The sequence below is a fragment of the Sitophilus oryzae genome, unplaced genomic scaffold (assembly GCF_002938485.1).
Source record: "Sitophilus oryzae breed Bouriz unplaced genomic scaffold, Soryzae_2.0 scaffold_149_pilon_pilon, whole genome shotgun sequence".
Classification (NCBI taxonomy): domain Eukaryota; kingdom Metazoa; phylum Arthropoda; class Insecta; order Coleoptera; family Curculionidae; genus Sitophilus; species Sitophilus oryzae.
This window is the reverse complement of record NW_022146169.1, coordinates 818,102-839,997: the sequence shown is the minus strand read 5'-3', so window position 1 is coordinate 839,997 and position 21,896 is coordinate 818,102. Positions and strand designations below refer to the sequence as shown.

The 21,896-nt window shown below is 31.3% G+C and overlaps 1 protein-coding gene across 1 annotated transcript in view; it reads right to left on the bottom strand.

Moving 5' to 3' along the window:
- The window catches only part of LOC115878029, a 42,335-nt gene extending 33,039 nt beyond the window's left edge, over positions 1-9,296 (bottom strand). Inside the window, exon 1 of the mRNA XM_030894385.1 lies at positions 9,170-9,296. Within this exon, the coding sequence (XP_030750245.1) occupies positions 9,170-9,296 (127 nt within the window). The remainder of the gene's footprint in view (positions 1-9,169) is intronic.
- Positions 9,297-21,896: the final 12,600 nt, after the last annotated feature.

Genomic DNA, 21,896 nt, shown 5'->3' with positions numbered 1-21,896 from the left:
GAAAAACAAGTCAGTGGCGTAAATGCTTTTTTTAGAAAAATATTCCCATTATAACCCATATGCGCGTCACTGGTGAATATGTCGACACTTTTTTAGCTTTAAAATATGTCGCATTTATAGCAAATTTTACCCTAAAAATTTAATTCAAAACAATAAAAGTACTTGGAAGAAAATGATAATAAATCGAAAAAATATAGACTTTACCACCCTGTAGCTACGAAACAAAGCAGAATCGGACCTATGTTGATATGAAAAATAAATCTTATTTTTACATAAAAAATCTCTCCACGAGAGATGGCACATTTTTTTGAAACACCCTGTATATAGATTTTTTTTCTAAATTATTGTAAACAAATCTAGAGATATACCTCTGCCAGCAAACGACTTCTAATCCCCAGATCGCAAAAAATCAGCCTCGCGCCAAATACCACTTCCGCGAAAACTAGCGCGATAGAGCGATAAAGTCTTCGTAAACTATTCGAGAATTGAGCGTGACAAGTACAGACCGGCGCCGCGTTAGAGCCGCTGGTCGAAGCACAACTGGTCCTCCCTCGCCGAAGAGGGCTGCCGCCGGCCGCCTCCACCTGATGCTTCCATTCTTCGGCGCACTTTGCCGCTTACCTCTGTGCCTCTATCTCCTAAGCTTCTAAGGCCTCTATGCTAATGCTTGGCCGGCTTATCCGGATTTCTCTTATTCCAGAATTAAAGCGACGCGATGTTTGTCTTTATCGTCGTTGTACATTTGTTGCGGTGCCGTTTCTGTTATTTAGTAAAGTCAGTATGCTTCATAGATTACAACTACTTTCGTGTTACACGGAGTTTTTTTACCAGCTATCGTCACAATGTTTTACAGTTGTATAATATGATGGAATTATCAGCTGATTGGAAATTATTTTCACAAAAATATAATTAGATATAATTTACTTATCATAACATATTACTCACCACATACGACGAGGAGTATTGTAACTAAACGATTAGATTTTTACAAATTGTAAGTTTTGGGTTCGTTGAAAGATCAGAGCTACAATTTAAAAATATTTTTACAAGATATTGAGTGTCCCAAATAAGTAAAAAATATTATAGTTGTATTTTTTTTAAATAGAACACCCTGTATATTATTTTATTTTTAGATTCTACGATTGTAATAAAGGTAAATTTGATTAAGGTTTATCACACTTAAACCTTACCGTTTTTGAAATATTTTCAATTTTGTCAAATTGCAGTAAAAAAATTAACGCTTTATTTCTCCAAGGGTATCGAGTTCTTAATACTAAATATTTACTGAAGATTACTTATTGATCAGATATTGTGTTGCAATAATAAAAATTATTCTAAATTTAAATGTGAATCTGACTCAGAAATCAATCTAATAATTAATTATCTGTAGTTATAAACAAGCATTCATCAAACAATGAAATAAAATTTATAAGGTGTTACTTTTTACCACACTGTCTAATACACATACAAAATTCAGTTTTTTAGTATTTGGAGCAATTATTATTAATCAACGTAAACAGTCAATTAATATAGTTTAAATTCTAGTATCATATTAATTGGTCCTCTTTAATAAAACATTTCAACAGTTTTTCTATTTCTTAATGAAATAAGCAAACCATATCGAGAATATTAGTACCGTATGATCGAAAAAAAATGGCGTCCAGTTGGCTGGGAAATGACGATCGATGACATTTCCCATATAAATTTACATATAAAATAACAGCGATCTTCATTTCATAGCCATCGCTGACGCCGTTTTTATTCGACAATACGGTACCTGTACTCTTTAAAATTTTGTTACATCTTAAAAATAATCTAAAATGTCAATATTCCATGGCTATAGTATATAAATGAAGTCTAAATTATAGGAAAATGCATTTTCTACGAAAACTTGAAGAGATAGGTAAAAAGTGGTATAATACAATTTGACAGACAATTAAATTGTGCATCTTAGTGAAGTAAAATATACAGGGTGTTCCATTTAAATTAAAAAAGTTATTGCCGTTTAGAACTAGTAATTATTTAATATAAATTCTTGGACACTCTGTATAAGGAAATATAATTTTTATTATTGGTACACAATATCTGATCAATAAATAATCTTCAGTAAATATGTAGTATTAAAAACTTATACCCTTGGAGTAATAAAGCCTTAATTTTTTACTGCAATTTCACAAAATTGAAAATATTTAAAAAACAGTAAGGTTTAAATATGGTAAACCTTAATCAAATTTATCTTTATTTCAATCGTAGAATCTAAAAATAGAATAATATACAGGGTGTTCCATTTAAAAAAATACGACTATTATAATATTTTTACATAGGTATTTGGGACACTCTGTATCTTGTAAAAATATTTTTAAATTGTAGCTCTAATAGTCCTTCAACTAACCCAAAACTTACAATTTGTAAAAATCTAATCATTTAGCTACAATATTCCGTGTCGTATGTGGTGAACAACTATGTATAAAAGCTCAAAGTTTTTTTTGTCGCTAATTTTTAAATTATATTAGTTTCGAAGGCTAAGTTTTAACATTGAAAATGTTTCTGTTATCCTATATAAGGAAGCCCAAATCGAATTAAAATGCTACATTTGCCACACCATGACGACATATATACAAGGGTATAGGAAATCTCGGCGCAGCGGCGGCAGTCGGCCAGCGCGCGCAAAAACCATTACATCGCTAATTGTTTATTGATATATCTTTATTAGTTTAAAAGCAAAAAATATGGGGTTTGCTTTGATACCTTGTCACGACATAAGCGAAACTTTTAAATTGTTTATTTTTTTTCATTTAGGCCTTCGTTTTCGTTAAATGAAAGTTATATTTAAAAAAATCTATTTTTAAACCAAATTTTCGCATGATAGAAATGATTATTCATGTTTAAAGTTTTTTGGTCATAAGCGCTAATGGAAATGTTTTTTTTGTAAATAATTATAAAAATTACTCCCTACGAAGACTTTATTGTGTAGTGGATCAAAAAATAAGTATTTGTTTTCTCTATACGGTGGTATTAATATATCGATTTTTGATGATAGTGCCCTTTACCCGGTCTAATTTTGTACTACTTTCGGAATAAGGGTCCCCATATCATGTACTGTACTTCCATCCCTGAAAAATTCAGCTTGTGACACCGAAGTGAGAGGTAACGTCAAAATAAGCTTTAATCTACCTACATCATAGGTAGGTGTAGGTACTCTAGGTATATTATACCTAGACAGTAGCTGACAGTAATAATTAATTTGTTATCCGATAAGTAGTTGTCATTATATAAGTTTAATCATCTTATACCTCCTATAATGGCAGGTTTTGGATTTTTCCTGATTGGTTTGTTAAACAAAAATATACTGGGCATATAAATGTCTGTTACAGGTTAATTCGTTAAAGAAATATGTTACACACATATTATTTTAATAATAATAGTATAATAGTAATGGCTATATTATGTTATAACACATACATATGTATTGAATGTACTTATTTTAACCAATGCATTGTTTTGTTTTTTTAATCTCACAAATAAGAAATGTTTTATAGTTTTTATTATAAAAAACAGTGATTATACAATTTATTTACACCCCTTACACTGTTTTCTGTAAGGGGTGTAACCAGGAGTATATTTCGTAACCTCTTACGATATAAGAGGGCACAAAGTGTTTTATTACTTAATGCTTAAAATTTAATAATATATTTGTACATAAAATAAAATAGACTAGAAAGTCAATTAATTAATATTGACGTAATTACTAAATAAGTACAAGATTTTTTTTCTAATTATTTTAGTGTATTTTTAGTCACCTAATTATAAAGGAGAGATATCCAACCATTGCATTATTTTACTCACAAATAAATGTTTTATGGTTTTTATTATAAAACAACGATTAATTTATTATACACCCCTTAACCCAAACACTCCAAGGAGGATATTTCGTGACCCCTTATTTAAAGTGGACAAGCTTTATTAGTCAATGTTTTAATTACCCAGCGTCTTTAATAAAAATCTAATGTAATTTTTCATAGAAATGATCTGACATAAAAAGCAAATTTTATCAAAAAACTTTTTGATTATCTACAAGGAGTAAACCGCTGACAAATGTCTGTATACTAATGCCAAAGTAATGCCAAAAATACAAATTAAATACCAAAATTTCTCATATAATGCCCCACTAATGCCAAGCTGATTCCAATATAATACCACTAATACCACGAATAATATGTAACACATTTGTTTCACGAATTAACCTGTAACAATACTGGTAGGTACGTGCACAGATTTTTTCCTAGGTAACTTAAAAGTCGTTAAAAAGTCTAATTATATTTAAAGAAGATATAATTCCAACAAATTACATTATAAGGCCAATAATGCACAAGTAATACCATTAAAATTTTAGCGTTTTTAACTTGTGTAACATATTTCTTTAACGAATTAACCTGTAACAATAGTGGTAGGTACGCGCACAGATTTTTTCGCTAGGTAACTTATTAAGTCGTTAAACAGGCCTATAAAAGCTATAACAACATAGGTAACTAATATTTATAATTTAATTCGAGTTTTAATCTCAAATAATAAATGTTTTTACTGGTGTATTTCTGAAGTGTTCATTATTAAAAGTAGATATTCTTCAAGTTATGCGAAGTAATAAGTAATGTTTCCGGTGAGACCGCGTATATGTCACCGGATTCTGGTTAGTATAAAGACTTTTTCTATAGAAAGAGTTTTTTCTATATTTTCCTTTCAAAATAAGACTAATTTCTTCTTATTCTTTTAAATATTACAGTGTTTCTTTTTCCTAAAATGTTATACTTAATTTTCGCTTAAAATTAAAAAATCACAAATGGAGGAAAATATACGTTATTGAATAAAGTTTATACAAATCACTTTACCATAACAAAAAAGTAAAAACATGTCATGGCGGAAGATATTCAGGTGGCATTTCACACATTTATCTATTAAAATCGAGATTAAAATAATAAACTTGCGTAACATGTTATACACGAGATAGAAAGTTTCAGAATCGATTAATACGCAATACGCTACGCAGTCAACTTATTCCTATGCGCGGATGAGCGTCTTCAAGACTCTTCCTTCGGCCAGGGTCACGACGCCGCCGAAGAGGAATCGGCCTACGTTTGGCTAAACAGGCTGGACACGGTGGAGTACGATATTGGCGAGTCTGAATATTTATAAAAATTTGCAAAGTAAAATATGTTGGAAAAATAATTAATCCATACATATATAAAAGCTCAAAGGGTTTTTTTGTTGCATCCATCCCGCCGAAACCGCTTTACCAATCTTGATGATTCTTTTTTTAAATGAAAGGTATATATGTGTAGATTTGTTATGAAGTATTTTTATAGTGCTTAATGGCTATTTCTTTGTGTAAAACGACTAAATACTAAAACATACCTGAAAAACACCTACACACAATACCTCCAGAAATAAATTATTTGTCATTGTCAGTGGTGTGTCAGTTAGATTATATATTACGTTTTTAGATATTTTAGAGTGAGTTCATGCCGCCAGCTTTAGATACATAAATATTAGCACAAAGGTTCGTTTAAACGACATTAGTGAATTAGCTACACAAAGCGATTTTAGGAAATTCATCCTCTTAGAGAGTAAAATTATCTCGGAACAGTTTGTTGTATGAAAATTCCTTACTATTTGGTCTAGAAGAATGAAATCCTACAAAAAGAATTAGAAGAAATTTTTGAAATTCATCAACCAAATGGGTAAAGTTAGTAAAAATTTATATAAAACTTGGTGACCTCTGGATTATACACACAAAAAATTGGCACAAAGGTAAAGCGAATTTATGAAATTTATACCCTTAGGGAGTAGAATAGGGAATGAAAGTTTGCTGTACGAAAATGCAATATTATAACATTATAAACCAGACAGTATTAAATTTTATACAAGGGTTTATTTAGTGACATCATAACGAAATATATCTTCCTCAATTATCCTTCAAAGAATAAAAAATAACCTATAAAGAGAGTATTAGTGCTCTTAATAAATAAAAAAATATGAAAAATAAAAAACATCTATATGCTCACTAGCTCTCTATAAAGAAGTAAAAAATCATTTAAATCAATGCATGAACGATTCGAGGTGTAACGCGAACGTAGTCGCGAGAACTTTTAATTTTCATTGAAAAGGAATTTTTGTAATTCGCCACTATATTAGTTAAAAACTAACAAACTCATATCAAATTTAAGTTTTGCGATTTTGACCTATACTTTTTACAAAATCTGAACACATTTTAAAAGAAAAAAAGTTTTTGATAATATTTGTGTAGATTGACTACAAGTTGTATAACATAAATTTCTACGACCGGTCTACCTAGTGGTCTGCAGCATCGCCTTGTGGTGCAAACGTGGGCCTGTTAATCTGTGACGTGACGCACAACAGCCAAGAAAAACAGAAGCGTGGTTAAGAATTTAGTAATTTAAAAAAAGTCTTTTAGATACAGTAGTAGGTATTAAAAAGTTTTGTGTTTAAATGGGGTTTGCCTTTAACAGTTAAAAAACTATATCGTAAAGTGTAACTTTCCGTAAGAATTCTTTATCTGTCATTGATCATGATCTGTCATCATGTTAACCTGATGTTTTGTATGTTATTTTTGTTTTTTCGAGGTTTTTTTGCTTGCTTGTTTTACGGATAGGTGCGATCGCATAATTATTATTGATAATGTTTTATTTAATGTTAACATTACTACTTTTTCAGTGAATCTTTAAATCTGTTGTTTTTTGTTAAGTTCGTTATTTAAACATATGTATGTAATACACTCATATTAACACTAATCATATTTTTACGTTTTTATTCATCATTTTCAATGCCCCCCCGGTTGCATCTTTGTAAAGGACTGTGAATTTTTTTTTAATTAAAGGTCTCTATGCCCAGATAAATAATCAAGCATTTTTATAGTGTTTAATCGCTATTTGTTTACGTAAAACGAATAAGTATTTAAAAATATATAAAGCGACATCTTCACCAACGCCATAGTGTTATGCAAATGCAAAAATCCATAATAAATCTGTAAGGTCGCAGTGATTAACCCCCCTCCCACTCATCCATTCTAATGATATGTCAGTTCAATTATAATGTCAAGCTTTTAATTATTATTGTTTTAGAGCTTATTTTATACAGGGTGTTTCAAAAAACATGTGCCATCTCTCGTGAGGAGATTCTTCACCTAAAAATAAGATTTATTTTTTATGTCAACATAGATCCGATTCTGCTTTGTTTGATAGCTACAGAAAGATAAAATTTTCATTTTCTTTCCATTGTTATAATTTTCTGCCAAGTGCTTTTAGTGATTCGAATGAAATTTTGGTGATAAAAAATATAATTTGTTAATTTTACTTTTATTTTAATTTTATTAATTGTCATTAATAAAATTGCGTTTATCTCATCAAGGAGACCGAATTCGACAAAATATCAAGAGATAACTTTTAATTAGCATTAAACGGCCTACACAATTTTGATATCGACAGGAAAAAGTCAGTGGCGCACATGTTTTTTCTTTGAAAAATATTCCAGTGATAACCCATATACACGTCCCTGATGAGTTTATCGACACTTTTTTAGCATTAAATATGTAGCACTTATAGTAACTTTTACCCTCAAAATTTCATTCGAAACTCTAAAAGTACTTGGAAGAAAATTATAATAAATCGAAAAAATAAGGAGATTTTAACACCCGCATCAAATTGCACTTTGCTTCGATTTAACCGACCTCGTATCTTTTCTATTTTCAGAAATCTCATTATTGAGTCTCGATTATGGGACACACTGTAAATAATACTTGCATGCAAAGAGGACATTTTTAATAGTCTCGTACTTAGCCAAAATAAAATATTTAAATCAAATACATCATCTAAATGTTTCTTAGTATGTACATTAATATATAATAAAATAATACGGTAGTGTAAAATACGATAAAATAATTTATATATATATTTTTTATACAATACGATGGATTAACCTCAAGATGGAATATATGAAAAACAATTAGTTAAAACTCGAGTTACACTGTCAACATGCTGACGTTGTACCGTAAGTTTGTCCATGCAATCCCGTTTGCAAACATTGTCCGAGCATATTAGGCTGAGAAAATTGAGTGTCAAATATTTAGTTTGCTCAAACTAGGCTTATGAGATAAAGCATCAGGTTGTAAACTATGTCCGGTATACAATAACGATTACTCAGTCAGTGTATCTTCAATCTGAATATAGGGAATTTAGGATCACCAACAATGTCTTTTTGGTTTCTACTTCTTTTCCGTGATGAAGTTTAGAAAAAACCTATCTAAAGATATAAATATACAGTTCGATACAATCACCCAATATATTATACTATAATATAATAAGGGCCATATAAAAGGTACATATTGTTTTTAAATAGGAATATATAGAACTTCTTACTACTAATTCCAAATATATTTTAGTGTATATTTTAATATTGTCAAAAAATTAATTATATTATTCAAGTTTTGGCGCTAGTGACAACAACCGACACAGATTCGAATTTTGTTAATTTATTGCCAACTATTTCAGTCATTTTTTTTTCAGGCATCGATCACCAGGATCATTAGCCATATACAACTCGTTATACAACTCGTTGTTGATCTCAATATCCTCAAGGGATTCAATCTTACAAGGGCAATTCATAATTCACAAAATCACACTGACACATACACTTCAAATTGAGTGACAAAAGGATAAAAAACCAAACACAAAAAAAATAGACAACAAAAAACAAACAATAAGAAAAATAGGTTAAAAAAAACTATCACAGTATCACAGTTGGATTTAAGTATCACAGACGAGTATCACAGTTGGTGGTATATATTAATATCTTTCCTAAATTTCAAAACATTTTTAGTTTTCTCTTCTTCAGCCAAATTATCACGAATTTCACCACGTATATCGAATCTATTTCTTTCTACCGTATGTTGAGTATGTTGTAATGTGAATTACTGTCAACTCAACATCACAGACTATACACATTGGGGGTATTTCTCTGTTAAGCAGATATGCATGAGTCACCGCAGTATGCCAAATGCGAAGACGATGCACTCTGGATTCATCCGCTCGTCCTAGTGCAAGACGTAAGGATGGGGTTGACGGAATCTGTTTTATTGCGCAAAGCTTTGAAGGTGTACCTGCCCACTCATCCTGCCATTCCCTTTCTGTTCTTTTATGCATTAGAGCTTTAAGATCATATTTACTAATATAATGGAAATCAATGGTATCTCTTCTAGCAGCTTGCTGAGCAGCTTCATCAGACATTGTGTTGCCAAGTATATTAGTGTGGCTTGGGACCCATATAAACGTGAGTTTGTTTCCTTTTTCGCTGCACTTTCGAATAAGCGTCTAAATTTTTTGTTTCAGAGGATCATGGACACATATGTCATTAATTTTAGACACAATCTCTAAAGAGTAAGAAACAATTAAAACTCTAGATTGGTTGTATTCCTCGATGACATAGGATAAGGCTTTTCCAGATCGCAAAATGTTCTGTGAAAAAAGCTGAGGCTTCATGTCTCAAAGTCCATTGGAAAGCTGACCCGTTGGTAATAATTGCACATCCAGCACCAGTTTGTGTTTTGGAGCCATCAGTATAAATAACAATTCTTTCGTCGTATTGGTCTAGTATTTTCTGGAACTTTTGTTGATATATTTCAGGCGATGTGTCTTGACGTTTTAGTTTATTCAGGTCTAATATTACTTCAGTTTCAGGTATTAACCATGGATGATTTTCGAAAGGGATTTCATTGATTATCATAGGCAGATGTTCTTCCATATGACGGGATAGCATTGTTTCTCTCACTATATGGCTAGGATTTGCTAATGCCGACGCGACGTGAGGTTGTGAGGTGATTGCGCTAGCTTCCTCCTTCTGTATTTAAGGGGCTCTATTCCCGCTTCAGCACATAGGCTAGTTGCGGGGCTTGTGTAAAAAGCTCCAAGAGCTTGCCTTAAACATGCATTTTGTACGCGGTCCAGGAGCTGTAAGGTTGATTTGCAACCAGTAGAGTATACCACCAAGCCATAATCTATCTTTGAACGAACCAAGGTTTTATAGAGCTGGGTAAGTATTTCCGTACTTGCCACCCATGTTGTATGGGAGAGACACTTAATAAGATTTAGAACCTTCTTGCACCGTAACACTAATCCATTTATATGTGATTTCCACGTAAGTTTTTCATCAAATATTAAGCCTAGAAATTTAGTTTCAGTTTTAAGTTCAAGAGGACAATTGTCCATGAAAAGCAGTGGACGATAGTGGGGCCGACGCAACTTGCAGAAATGCATCACATGGGTTTTTTGCTTGGATAATTTAAAACCATTAACACTAGCATTTTTTACAACTTGGTTTATGGCATCTTGTAGATATCTACTGCTTTCTCCAACAGTTTTGGTGGCACATGTTATAACAAGATCATCAACATATATACATTTTTTAACATTTTTATTCATTCCTTCGACTAGATTTGATTGCTATTAGAAACAGATTATTGCTGAGTGTTGATCCCTGGGGGACACCATTTTCCAATGCCTTTGTTGTAGAGAGAACACTACCCAGACGTACCTTAAAAGTCCTTCCAGTTAAAAATGATCTGATAAGTATTGGTAAGTTTCCACGAAAACCCCATTTGTGTATCTTACTCATAATTCCAAATCTCCAGGTCTCAAATGCCTTTTCTATGTCAAAGAATACAGTTGTTGAATGATTTCGTTCCCTAAATGATTTGACTACTTCATTTTCGAGAAAAATTAAATTATCTAACGTTGATTTTCCCTTTCTGAAACCTGCTTGGCAATTATCAATTAGCAATTCAGTCATTGTTCATCGCTCAGTAGTAGTATGTTAGCAATTAATAAGTTGTGCAGTCTAGCATAATGTACCCATAAATCTACAGTTAACTGTTAAAAAACAAAATTAACTTTTATTTATAAAAATTAGAACTTATATTTGAGGTCTCCTGTAAGCCCATTCTAGATTTACCAAAAACTAATAATACTCTGTTTTAAAAAATTCTCGTAGGTGTCTACCTTACCCGAGTATAAAAAATAAATATGTTGGAGTATGCCATATGCTTTGAAACAGAAAATTAAAAGAAAAATAAGTTAGAAATATTGTAATCATAATATTGTATTATCACACAAACTCAGCTTGTGTACAGGGTGTCCCATTTTAGTTGAAATCATACGGTATCTCCGTTATTCGTGAAGATAAAAGGGTGCGGTTTGCACACACCTGTGCCACTTTTTTGTCAAACGGAAGATGCCGTAAACAAAATTTTCATAGCCATCTTCATCTCTGAGCTACAGGGTCTTTTTGAAAATTTTTCAATTTGGCACACCCCCTGTCTCTCTGGTATTGTTAAAGATATCGAGATGGTGAAAACTGTTTATTGAAGAACTTTTTACGTAAAATACAGTGGCGTAGTCTGTTATTCTACGAAAATATTATTTTTGAAGATATGAACTATAGTTATGTTTTTTTTTTAAATGGAACACCCTGTATATTTATAAATTATATGATCTGGCTTGCCATATGCTTCTCAAAAATATATACCACTCTATATTTATTTTCACTATATAGTGTAATATTTAAAAAAATATATTCAAAGATCATATTTATTAGTAGGCCATGATTGATAATAAAAAAAATACAGAATTATTAAAAATATATATTATACTGCTATCTGTCTCGTGTTTTATTTTGAGGGCCACTAATAAGTTATTTATATATTAGGGAAACTTAACTCTTTACCGCTATTGGTAAATCTTGGAAGCTATCATATCGGAATTTTTAAATATCCCTTTAACTAATTTACGTGAAATATACTTTCAGTAAGATGGGGCTCATCCCCTTCACAACTTAACTTACAACGAAAATAATACTGGAATTTTGTGAAATTGTTATTTCTCAAATCAATAAATTAGAACCAATTGATCCATATGATAACCTCCCTGATTCCCGGATTTCTCTATTCTCGATTTCTGATTTTGGGGATTTTTGAAATATGAAATGTCTCGTGGCAACTAACACAATGTCGAACACCTGAAAAATGCTTTAATAACGCAAGCTAATTATGCAAGCTTTTAAATATTTGAAAATCTATCCGTTATAATAAATTCCGTTATAAAAAAAGAAAAATATATCAATTCCAAATAAAATTTTAATATGTGTATAACTATTTTAGTAAATACCATTTCGATTTTTTGTTATTTATCAAGGCCTACAAATAAGAAAATGATATATTTTAAATATTGCTGTAAATAATGAAAATAAATATAGATTCATATATATTTTTGAGAAGCGCATAGCAAGGCGGATCATATGATTTATAAATATTCAGGGTGTTCCATTTAAAAAACATAACTTTAGTTCAAATTTTCAAAAATATTTTATTCGTAGAGAAACAGACTACGCCACTGTATTCTACGTAAAAAGTTCTATAACAATCAGTTTTCACCTTCTCGATATCAGTCATAATAACGGAGATACGGGGGCTGTCACAAATTGCAAAATTTTCGAAAAGACCCTGTAGCTCAGAAACGAAGATGGCTATGAAAATTTTGTTGACAGCATCTTCCGTTTGACAAAGAAGTGGCACAGGTTTGTGCAAACCGCATCGTTCTATCTTTACTAATAATGGAAATACCCTATGATTTCAACCAATATGGGACACTCTGTACTTTATAATTAGTGATGGGATCACTCGAGCGAAATTTCGCTCGAGTACTCGATTATTGAAATAACCGTCATCGCTCGATTATGAACGAGCGATGCAAGTGACGAGTACCAAGCGACGAAAGCAAGCGATCCTAGAATGAAATAAATTGAAATCCGATTTTAATGTGACATACTCGATAAAAAACCGAGCGAATTTTCTACATACATTGCAGGTAGCAAATTTATACGACGCCGTAGGTATATATATTTATCCGTTGCATATCTGAGAGACAAAATTTTACGACCTACATCGACAATGCTTTGAAATAAACTAAAACAAGCGAATCTCTCGCCGCTTGTTACTTGCCATTCATCACCGAAAGAATATGTGCCCTGCGCACGCAACTTACTGCTTGCCGCTTGGCGTTAACGAGTACTTACAACAAGCGACGTGTAAAAACGTATTTTTAAATACGAGTGATATTTCGCTCGAGCGATCACTCGGTTATTGCAATCGCTTGAAACTCGAGGACTCGATTATTGAAATTAATCGATTTTTTCCATCACTATTTATAATTATCATAGGTAAACATTTTGAAATAGAAAACTTACAAACATTACAAGTCAATTAAAAATTGTTAAAAATAATTCCATTTTCACTAGAAGATCTTCACACACATGTTCTTTTTTCTAGTCGAGTTCGTAAAGGATAAACAAGAACAACAAATTGCACTGCAATAAATAAGTCTAGATAGGGCAAAGCCTCCTCGGATATATAAACTTTTTCTTCGTTTCTTACGTCGGACATAGAGTGATTTAGTAATACTGGAGGTGTAATCGAAAAATATATCTAGACACTTCAAGATTTCCTATTTCTTTTGTCTGTATAAATCCGTCTGGACAAATAAAGAAGAAAAGTTAATCGTAGATTTAAGAGTTATGATTAGGCCATTGAATGAAATGATTAAAATAATGAGCTAATTAAATAGTATTTTTTTATTCATATATTAAAAATCGACATGTCATAATAGCCTTTTTAATACGCTTTTATTTTTATTTACAAAAGTTAGTTAAACAAACTTTTGTAAAAATCATTAGATGGCTTTCATAAAAAATTATTGTTGAAAAACCTATATGTAATATAATATTAGGAATATCAGCAAAACCCTTAATTTTAAAATACTTTAAATACAAAAAATTTTCATTTTTTAATTATCCACCTAACAAAGGAATAACATACAGGGTGTTTGGTTTAAAATAACGGAGAAAAACTGTTTTATGTTAAGACATGCGTCGAATTAATCATTTGTAATGGTGATGATAAAGTAAAGCAAGAATTTCCATTAACATACAAACTGGATAAAATTTTCTCACATTTTATATCAGCATGAGAAAAAAACAATATGGCGATATTATTATATCGCCGGTAGTTTCATCTCGTTGGAATTTGACTTTCGAAAAATCCGTTTGCCAAAAATAAGCTTTTTACGTCAAACAGTTTAAGCAGAATCGTGGTTAATCAATTACCCAACCTATTGGAACACCCTGTATGATTTTTTAATAAATTTCAAAATATGTAAAAAAACAAAATCAATTATGCGTGTCCAAGCGTTTTCCCGAAAGACTAACCGTTTTTAAAATAACAAATATTGTAATATTTGAGGGGCGTTTTCACCCTCTTGGAATTTGAGATTCAAGAAACCCCTCCTTATCGAACCTCTACACACCCCACAGTGTCCTCTACACCCCACAGCAATCCGTTTGCCAAAAATCAGCTTTAGACGTCAAGCAGTTTAAGCAGAATCGTGATTACTCACCTTATTACCCTGTTTAAATTTTTAAAAAATCTTAAAATATGTAAAACAATAAAATAAAATATACGTGTTTAAGAGTTTTTCCTAAAAACTTACTGGTTTTTAAATAAAAAAATATTCTAATATTTGAGGGGTGGTTTCGCCTCCTTGGAATTCGAGTTTCGAAAAATCCTTTCTTATCGAACCTCTACACCCTAAAATCAATCCGTTTTCCAAAAATCAGCTTTTTACGTCAATCGCTTTAAGCAGGATTGTTGACTAGATTTTTCGAAACACCCTGTATACATTTTTAAAAAATCTAAAAATATGTAAAAAAACAAAATAAAATATACGTGTTTAAGCGTTTTTTCGGAAACTTGACCGTTTTTTAAATAAAAAATATTGTAATATTTGAGGGGTGGTTTCACCCCAAAGTTTCACCCCCTTGGAACTGGAATTTCTAAAAATGCCCTCTTATCGGATCTCTACAGCCTAGAATCAACCTGTATGCCAAAATTGAGCTTCTTACGTTGAGTGGTTTGAGCAGGATCGTGATTAATCAGTGAGTCAGTCACTTAAGGATTTTATATATTAGTATAGATTAGTTTTTTATTTTTATATTTCTTGCTATGCTATATCTAGTATTAAAAATGTAGAAATTTTACATAAAATTTATTTAAACGGCAATTTATATAACTGTGATATATTGGACCTGAAAATATACAATTCAGTTTAATCCGATATTTATCCATTTAGATATAAAATTAATTTATTTACCTAAACGACTCTGCTATGTTATAGGACGGAAGTAATGCGAGCGCTAAAAATAACTTAATATCGAGTCAAATCGAACGTTTGCATGACCTAAAAGCTTTTAATTCAGCCACAAAATCAGCGGAGGATACAAATCTTTATTTCAACGGTTTACGATCCTTTCAAATTCTGTTTTAAATAAACTCCACAAAAGATATATAGACGGGTTGTCTATCCTATCCCTCTAATGGTTAAAGTTTCCGAAACTGTAATAAAACTAAGGTTCTAAACTCCGAGAAAACGTAATTTTGAGTTAAGTACATATGTTTACATCTCTGTGTACTAGAGTCTGTCAGTATAATAAAAATAATAGACAATATTTCTTAGTTGTGTAATGACTTTTAGTCTCAAAGACTGAGGAAATCTTAACATTTTAAAAACTGAGAAATATGATTTAGTAATTTTACCTCTTTTGTAAAGAATTCTCACTAATACTTTTTTTTTCATAGCAACCGTTAAAATTTCCTTATATCTATCAAAAATAGTACTTTAACCGCAAGGGTAGATTAAATGATATAAATAATAATAATAAATAATAAATAATGTTTATTCAAACTGATCCAATTACAAAGTATATACAAGACTTATACATAACTTACGAATACAAAATAGTGAATAAACATAATATCCTCTTAAGGTAGAACCTTGTCTGAGGAGTTTTATTTTTACAACAATAACTACAATATTTTATACTAAATTCTTAACTATATCAAAATGTATCAAATTAATATATTTCATTGTCCAACACTTAAGCACGCTAAAAAACAAGTTATTACACAGCGGTCTTATCTCCTATATCTAGTATTTTATAGGAATAATTTAACGAACATTTTATAAGTACTACTACTCCATCATTTTTATTTAGACTTCCTTCATTATATATAATGTTGTATCCCGGTATCCTATATAAATCAATATTCCAAATTTTAAAACTTTCAGTAAGTACTATACAATCAAATTCAAAATCTATTCCACGTAAAAGAACAAGAAGCTCATCAAAATTGTGATCTATGCTACGAATATTATTATGAAAAAGTTTAAATGATGATAATTCAATGTCAAATTTACATATATTAATGTCATCCACCACATCTGCCTCAATCAACCTTGTTTCAAAGTCCCTAATATATGAATTCATTGTTATCTTATATGTTAAGCTTTTAAATATTTAACTTGCAATCTGACCCATATCGGAAACACCTAATTTTTCAAAAGAGAATAAAAGATAAAATATATATTTTTTTGTTTTACAATATACTCCAAATACCTTTAATAAAGAAACAAATAATCTATATTGGTTTATAAACGTCCATGTATTTACTATATATTTAAATATTAATAGTCTATTTATTTTTAGCCCAACACCAAATTAAATTTAAACATATAGTATATTTTAATTATTTAAAAGTCCCAAAAGTGCAGAGTCAAGTCGCGATATATGCTTATATCTCCAATTAGACTAAAATTACAAGGAAATTGTAGCCGCGCACAAACGAGCGCCATCAATGTATATAAATAATTCACTAACGTTTTGTTTAAAAAAAAATGTCTCTTTACACTTGACGACATCTTCATTTCTATACCGGCTTCGAGTAACTTCTTGTTGCTGGTCTTCCCTTATTAGTTGAAGGTAGGGATGCGGTTATAAGGCCAGCCGAACCCCTGCGAGTTTGCGTAGTCGATGTCCCGGATTAATGGTAAATTCAATAGTACTGGTCGGCTTAGCTTTTGGATCCGGATAGTGAGTTTCTTGCTTGTGACGCTCTATAGGTTGTACAGGTTGTTCGTTGACGGGTGTCCCCGGAGCACTTAGGGATGGTCTAGATGGAATATCGGTAAAGACTTCGCAATCAGATTCGTTACCTTTATTTCCTCTCTCCACCAATTGTTCGTAATTATAAGTTTCGCTGCCAATTACAAGAGTATCCCTTTTAATGTACGCCCTTAAACCCTTTTCCTTTGCCTCTTTTAAATTTTGTTTGAGTACCTTGTTCACCACTCTCTCTTTCTTGGAAAGATCGTGGTTAATAAAAATGTTCTTTCCCTTCAGCTTATAGGCGCTTCGAAGAATCAATGCCTTTTTTAAATATGAATTGAGTTCTATACGTAGCGGTTTCGTTGAGTCGTTTCCTAAGTAGTATAAATTGTTTATATCGCTTATATTTATATCTACTTCTAACAGATTTCTTAGTTGCTCGGTTACCCAAGTAGCTAATTCAAAGTCCTTTAGGTTTCTGTGGTCCCGTAGCCCAAATATTATCAAATTGTTCTTCCTAGCTAATTTTTCTAGTGCTTGTACCCTGTATTCTATATCGTTTAATTTACTTTGTATTACAGTAATACTCTCCTTTAGAACTTCCGTTTGAATTGACAAATCCTCTCTCACCGTTTTAATGTCTTCTTTTAATTCTTTTTTGCTGTTCTGTATTAAAGATTTGATTTCTTGAAATTGTTTGAATATGAGCGTATCTACCATTCTTACGGTGTATATTATATATTATAATATCTGTTACTCAAATAAAAAATATTGCAATTGGCAACGACGTCCGCTGTACTTGTCCAAAACTAGGTCAAATAATTATTGTTAATCGATTTATGTGATGGTTCAAAGTCCAAAGTTATTGACCACGGCGGGGCGTTTTCTAACAAATTTGCCTTTTTAAAGATGATTAGCCGTTCTAATTATAGCACTTCTTTATTTAAAGACTAAAGACTTACTTTGTCAACTACTTGTAACACTGTATTTAATTTATTCTAGCTAGGAACCACAAAAAACTCAAAAAATTTCTCCGCGATTACAACATTAATACTTATTCACTGCGCGCCACCAATGATACTTTAAAACTTTATTTCTTCTCTCACTTGCTTCCATATTTGAAAATATTTGTATTCCTTTTCATAAGTTTGGATATGGCGTTTGTCGCCTCAGCCTGAATATCATTGGTAATTTACTTATTTCATTTTGAGCCATTTCTGGCTCCAATTCAATCAGCAATCGACACGAAAGAGAATTAAAAAATATTGACTCAAAACTGACAACTAAAGAGACTTGATTTATTTGTCAAATGACATAGAAACCAACGCCAACCCAGCACAATATTTTTTCTACTCGTAATAAATTCCTTGAAATAACTAAGTAATAATAACTCGCTATGGAAACAAATTGGCACCGGGAGGCACGTATAGCCGCCCATACGAAAATATGTTAATAAAAAGTTGGTAGACAATTCTTTTAGTTTCTAGAATGTCTTCTCCTCGGGTTTCCCCTAGCATAGAGAAGTTCTGGCTCCTGTTTGACTAAAACTTTATTGTTGTAGGTTCTCACTGCAGATTTTGCTGCGGCAATATCAATCATATCTTTAAATTTAGTAGACTTCTTTTCTTCCATGAGCCTATCTTGCACTGACCCAGGATTGAACCCCACTACAAACATGTCACGCAACACTAACTCTAGTTGCCCTGCTTCAAAGTCACAAGGTGAAGCTAAACTGCGTAACCGGGCTGCCCACTCACGGGAGTCTTTGTTTTGAGCTTTTACGGCACGATAAAATTTGTATCTTGCAGCAAAAATTGACGAAGGAGGCTTGAAATGTTCGGTGATTAATTTTACAAGCGCATCGTAACCTGTTTTCTCTGGTTCCTCAGGTAAACATAGATCAAACACCAACTTGTAGGCGTCTTCACTTAAAGGTTTAATAAAATTGCCCTTTTCCTAACTGCGTCTTTAATTTCGTTAGCCGAAAAATAATTTTCAATGCGTCTTTTATATATTGACCAGTCGGAATTTAGAGGATCAAACTCGCGCAAATGTCTGACATTTTCGGTTGATGTTGGCGTGGTAGTTGTCGCAATTGTCTTCAGAAAAACACCTCGAAAAACACTAATCACACTTTATCGACACAATCGTGGGTTTTTCAGATAAAATCAGACTTTAATACGAAACCCGATTTTAGGTTCTCGTCGCGACTGTAATATTTTAAGCAAATTCTCTAAAATAATACAGTTTCAAAGTAAAGGAATTTTTCAATTTTTTTTTATCTCAAAAACTGCGACTTTGACTGATTTTGATGTTATTACAAATTTTGTTGCAAATATTATTCCTAATCTTAAATTGAAAACCGCGTTTCGCTAGCTGCTGTAATTTTGGAGTTACGATTTTTTAAAATTTTTAACCCCCTCCTATACCCCCTTTCCAACGCCTCACCCCCACCGAAAACTAATGGCCAGATTCTCGGGTGCCACAGTATTTTTGTGCCAAATTTGGTTAAAATCGGTTTAGCGGTTTTTGAGTTATCGTGTTACAAACGGACAGCCAGACAGACACCATGAAAATATTTTGTATTTAGGTCATGTATGACCCAAATTTTAAATGAAATTAAAAAAAAACGTTTTTTTGCAGATCTTAATAGCCACCATACCTATTGGTATGGTTTGGTTTGGTTTGGTTTTTAATTCACTCCCGATTTCATCGCTCAGGAATTATTTTTGTCGGTCAACGATAAAATACCATTTTAACGTCTTGTATAAAAAATAACTAGTTTTTTTTTATTAGAGTAGACTCATACAACGTACTACACGTACTACAACTAATTAAGAATTAATTTAAAATTTGATTAACCGTTTGATTAACGATGTTTTTTGTTCGCAGGTTTTTATATACCTAGCCTGTCAAAAACACATTCTCCATTTCTATACTCTGTAGCAAATGCAATACCTCAGGTTCGACCAGTAATAATACATTTTCAACATTTCATACCTCAGGCACAGCCTCAAGCAAAGATATTCAGGAATGATTTCAATTGGATAACTCCCAAGACTTCCAATATGCATAAGTAATTAATTTTATGTTACTCAAATAAAAATACTCTTTTAAAAATCCTGTAAAAAAGTATTTAAAATATTAATTTTATTTTTTTTATCCATATCAAAAACGCATTATCCTTATAATTCATTTAATTTCCTCATTCGTCTGGTTTATAAGCTACAAATTTATAAACTTACTTAAACTAAAATTAAATTTTTACCCAAAAATAATTTAACAATAAAACTTAAATTAAATATGATAAACTAATTGTGTTTTAAATGACTGAAAATACGTAAATATTCAAAATATTTAAATATTTATTGCATGTTAATAAATGGGCAGTATAACTAGAATTTAATATATCTACGCATCTAAATTTTCATTTTATTTTTCTGGTCTAGACCAACAAAGAAAAGTGAATCATAATTTTGGTAGTTATGTTCCAAATAACCAAATAAATCCATAACGCTCATGAATGAGCACAGTTAATAATAAAATAGTCATTAAGTCTAAATAAACGGTTACTTTGATGGGAAAGCATATACTTACTAAAAGCCACAATAAAATTAATATTGTTAACGTTATATTTAATGAACTAAAGCTATACAATGTGATACACTGAGGTCATTACCATTGATTTATTTACTTAATTTTTTTTACCAAAATTTTGACAAACCAAAAAAAAGAATTTGTTAATTTCCAATTACCTATTAGTAAAAAATCTACATTACACTTTTTTATTTCTTAATTTACCATAATATATTTTTAAATTAAAAGATTTAAAAATTATCATTAATTTTACTTTAGTTTGTGCGGTTTACGATCCTTTCACATTATGTTTTAAATAAACTAGACAGAAGTCATATGGAAGGGTTGCCTATCCACTCCCCTTAATGTTAATATAAACTCCCCCGACTTTCTTGAGCCATCTAGATACCAGATTGTCTCGGCTTGAATGGGTGGGAAAATTATTTTTTCAGTTTTTATGGCTGGTATAAATATTTTAAATTTATTACTATATAGCTATACCTTAATATTTATTTACTTAATTTTTTTACCAAAATTTTGACAACCAAAAAAGTAATTTAAATAATAATCATTTTTTATTTTATCTTATTGTATTTTTTTCGGAAAGAGATTTCCGAAACGTTAAGCATTTTTTTCTTTGTTCAAAGGCAAATTTGTATAACTGTAAACATAACTTCTGACAAGCAGTGTCCGTTTAGCTTTAACGCAGAAGTGTTTACAAAAAATAACCATTTTATTTTGTAGATTTTCTTGCAGAGCAGTGGCGAAATACCCATAAAGGATTTTTTTGGAGAGACATTTTTTATAGCTATACCTGTTGCATCTAAATTTATAATATAACTATATTTTTTGCCTACTTGCTTGCATATATGCTAGATGCAAGTAGGCAAGGTATTGAGCTTGCCTGCTTCTAGCTCTTCTATTAGCTTCAGATTTTCAGCACTATGCGTCAGGCAGTGCGCATTTTCAGCGCTATTTATTTGCAAATTTTCAGCACTATGTGTCAGGTGTAGTGCTGAAAATGTGCAGCTTACCATGAATTAGTCTGTGTATCATAGAGCTGGCTTTGCCTTGTATGAGAATGTGTAGAAGTGATAGATTTAACAGGACTTCTATCGTATTTGTGGAAGTGGAGTTCATGGGGGTCCCATTTACACACAGACAAGCAAATCTTCGTGTAGAACTTAACAGCCTTAATGCCAACTACTATATGTTTGTCGCTAAAGAGTATTTGACACGCATCAGAAGATGGTCACACAAGGCTT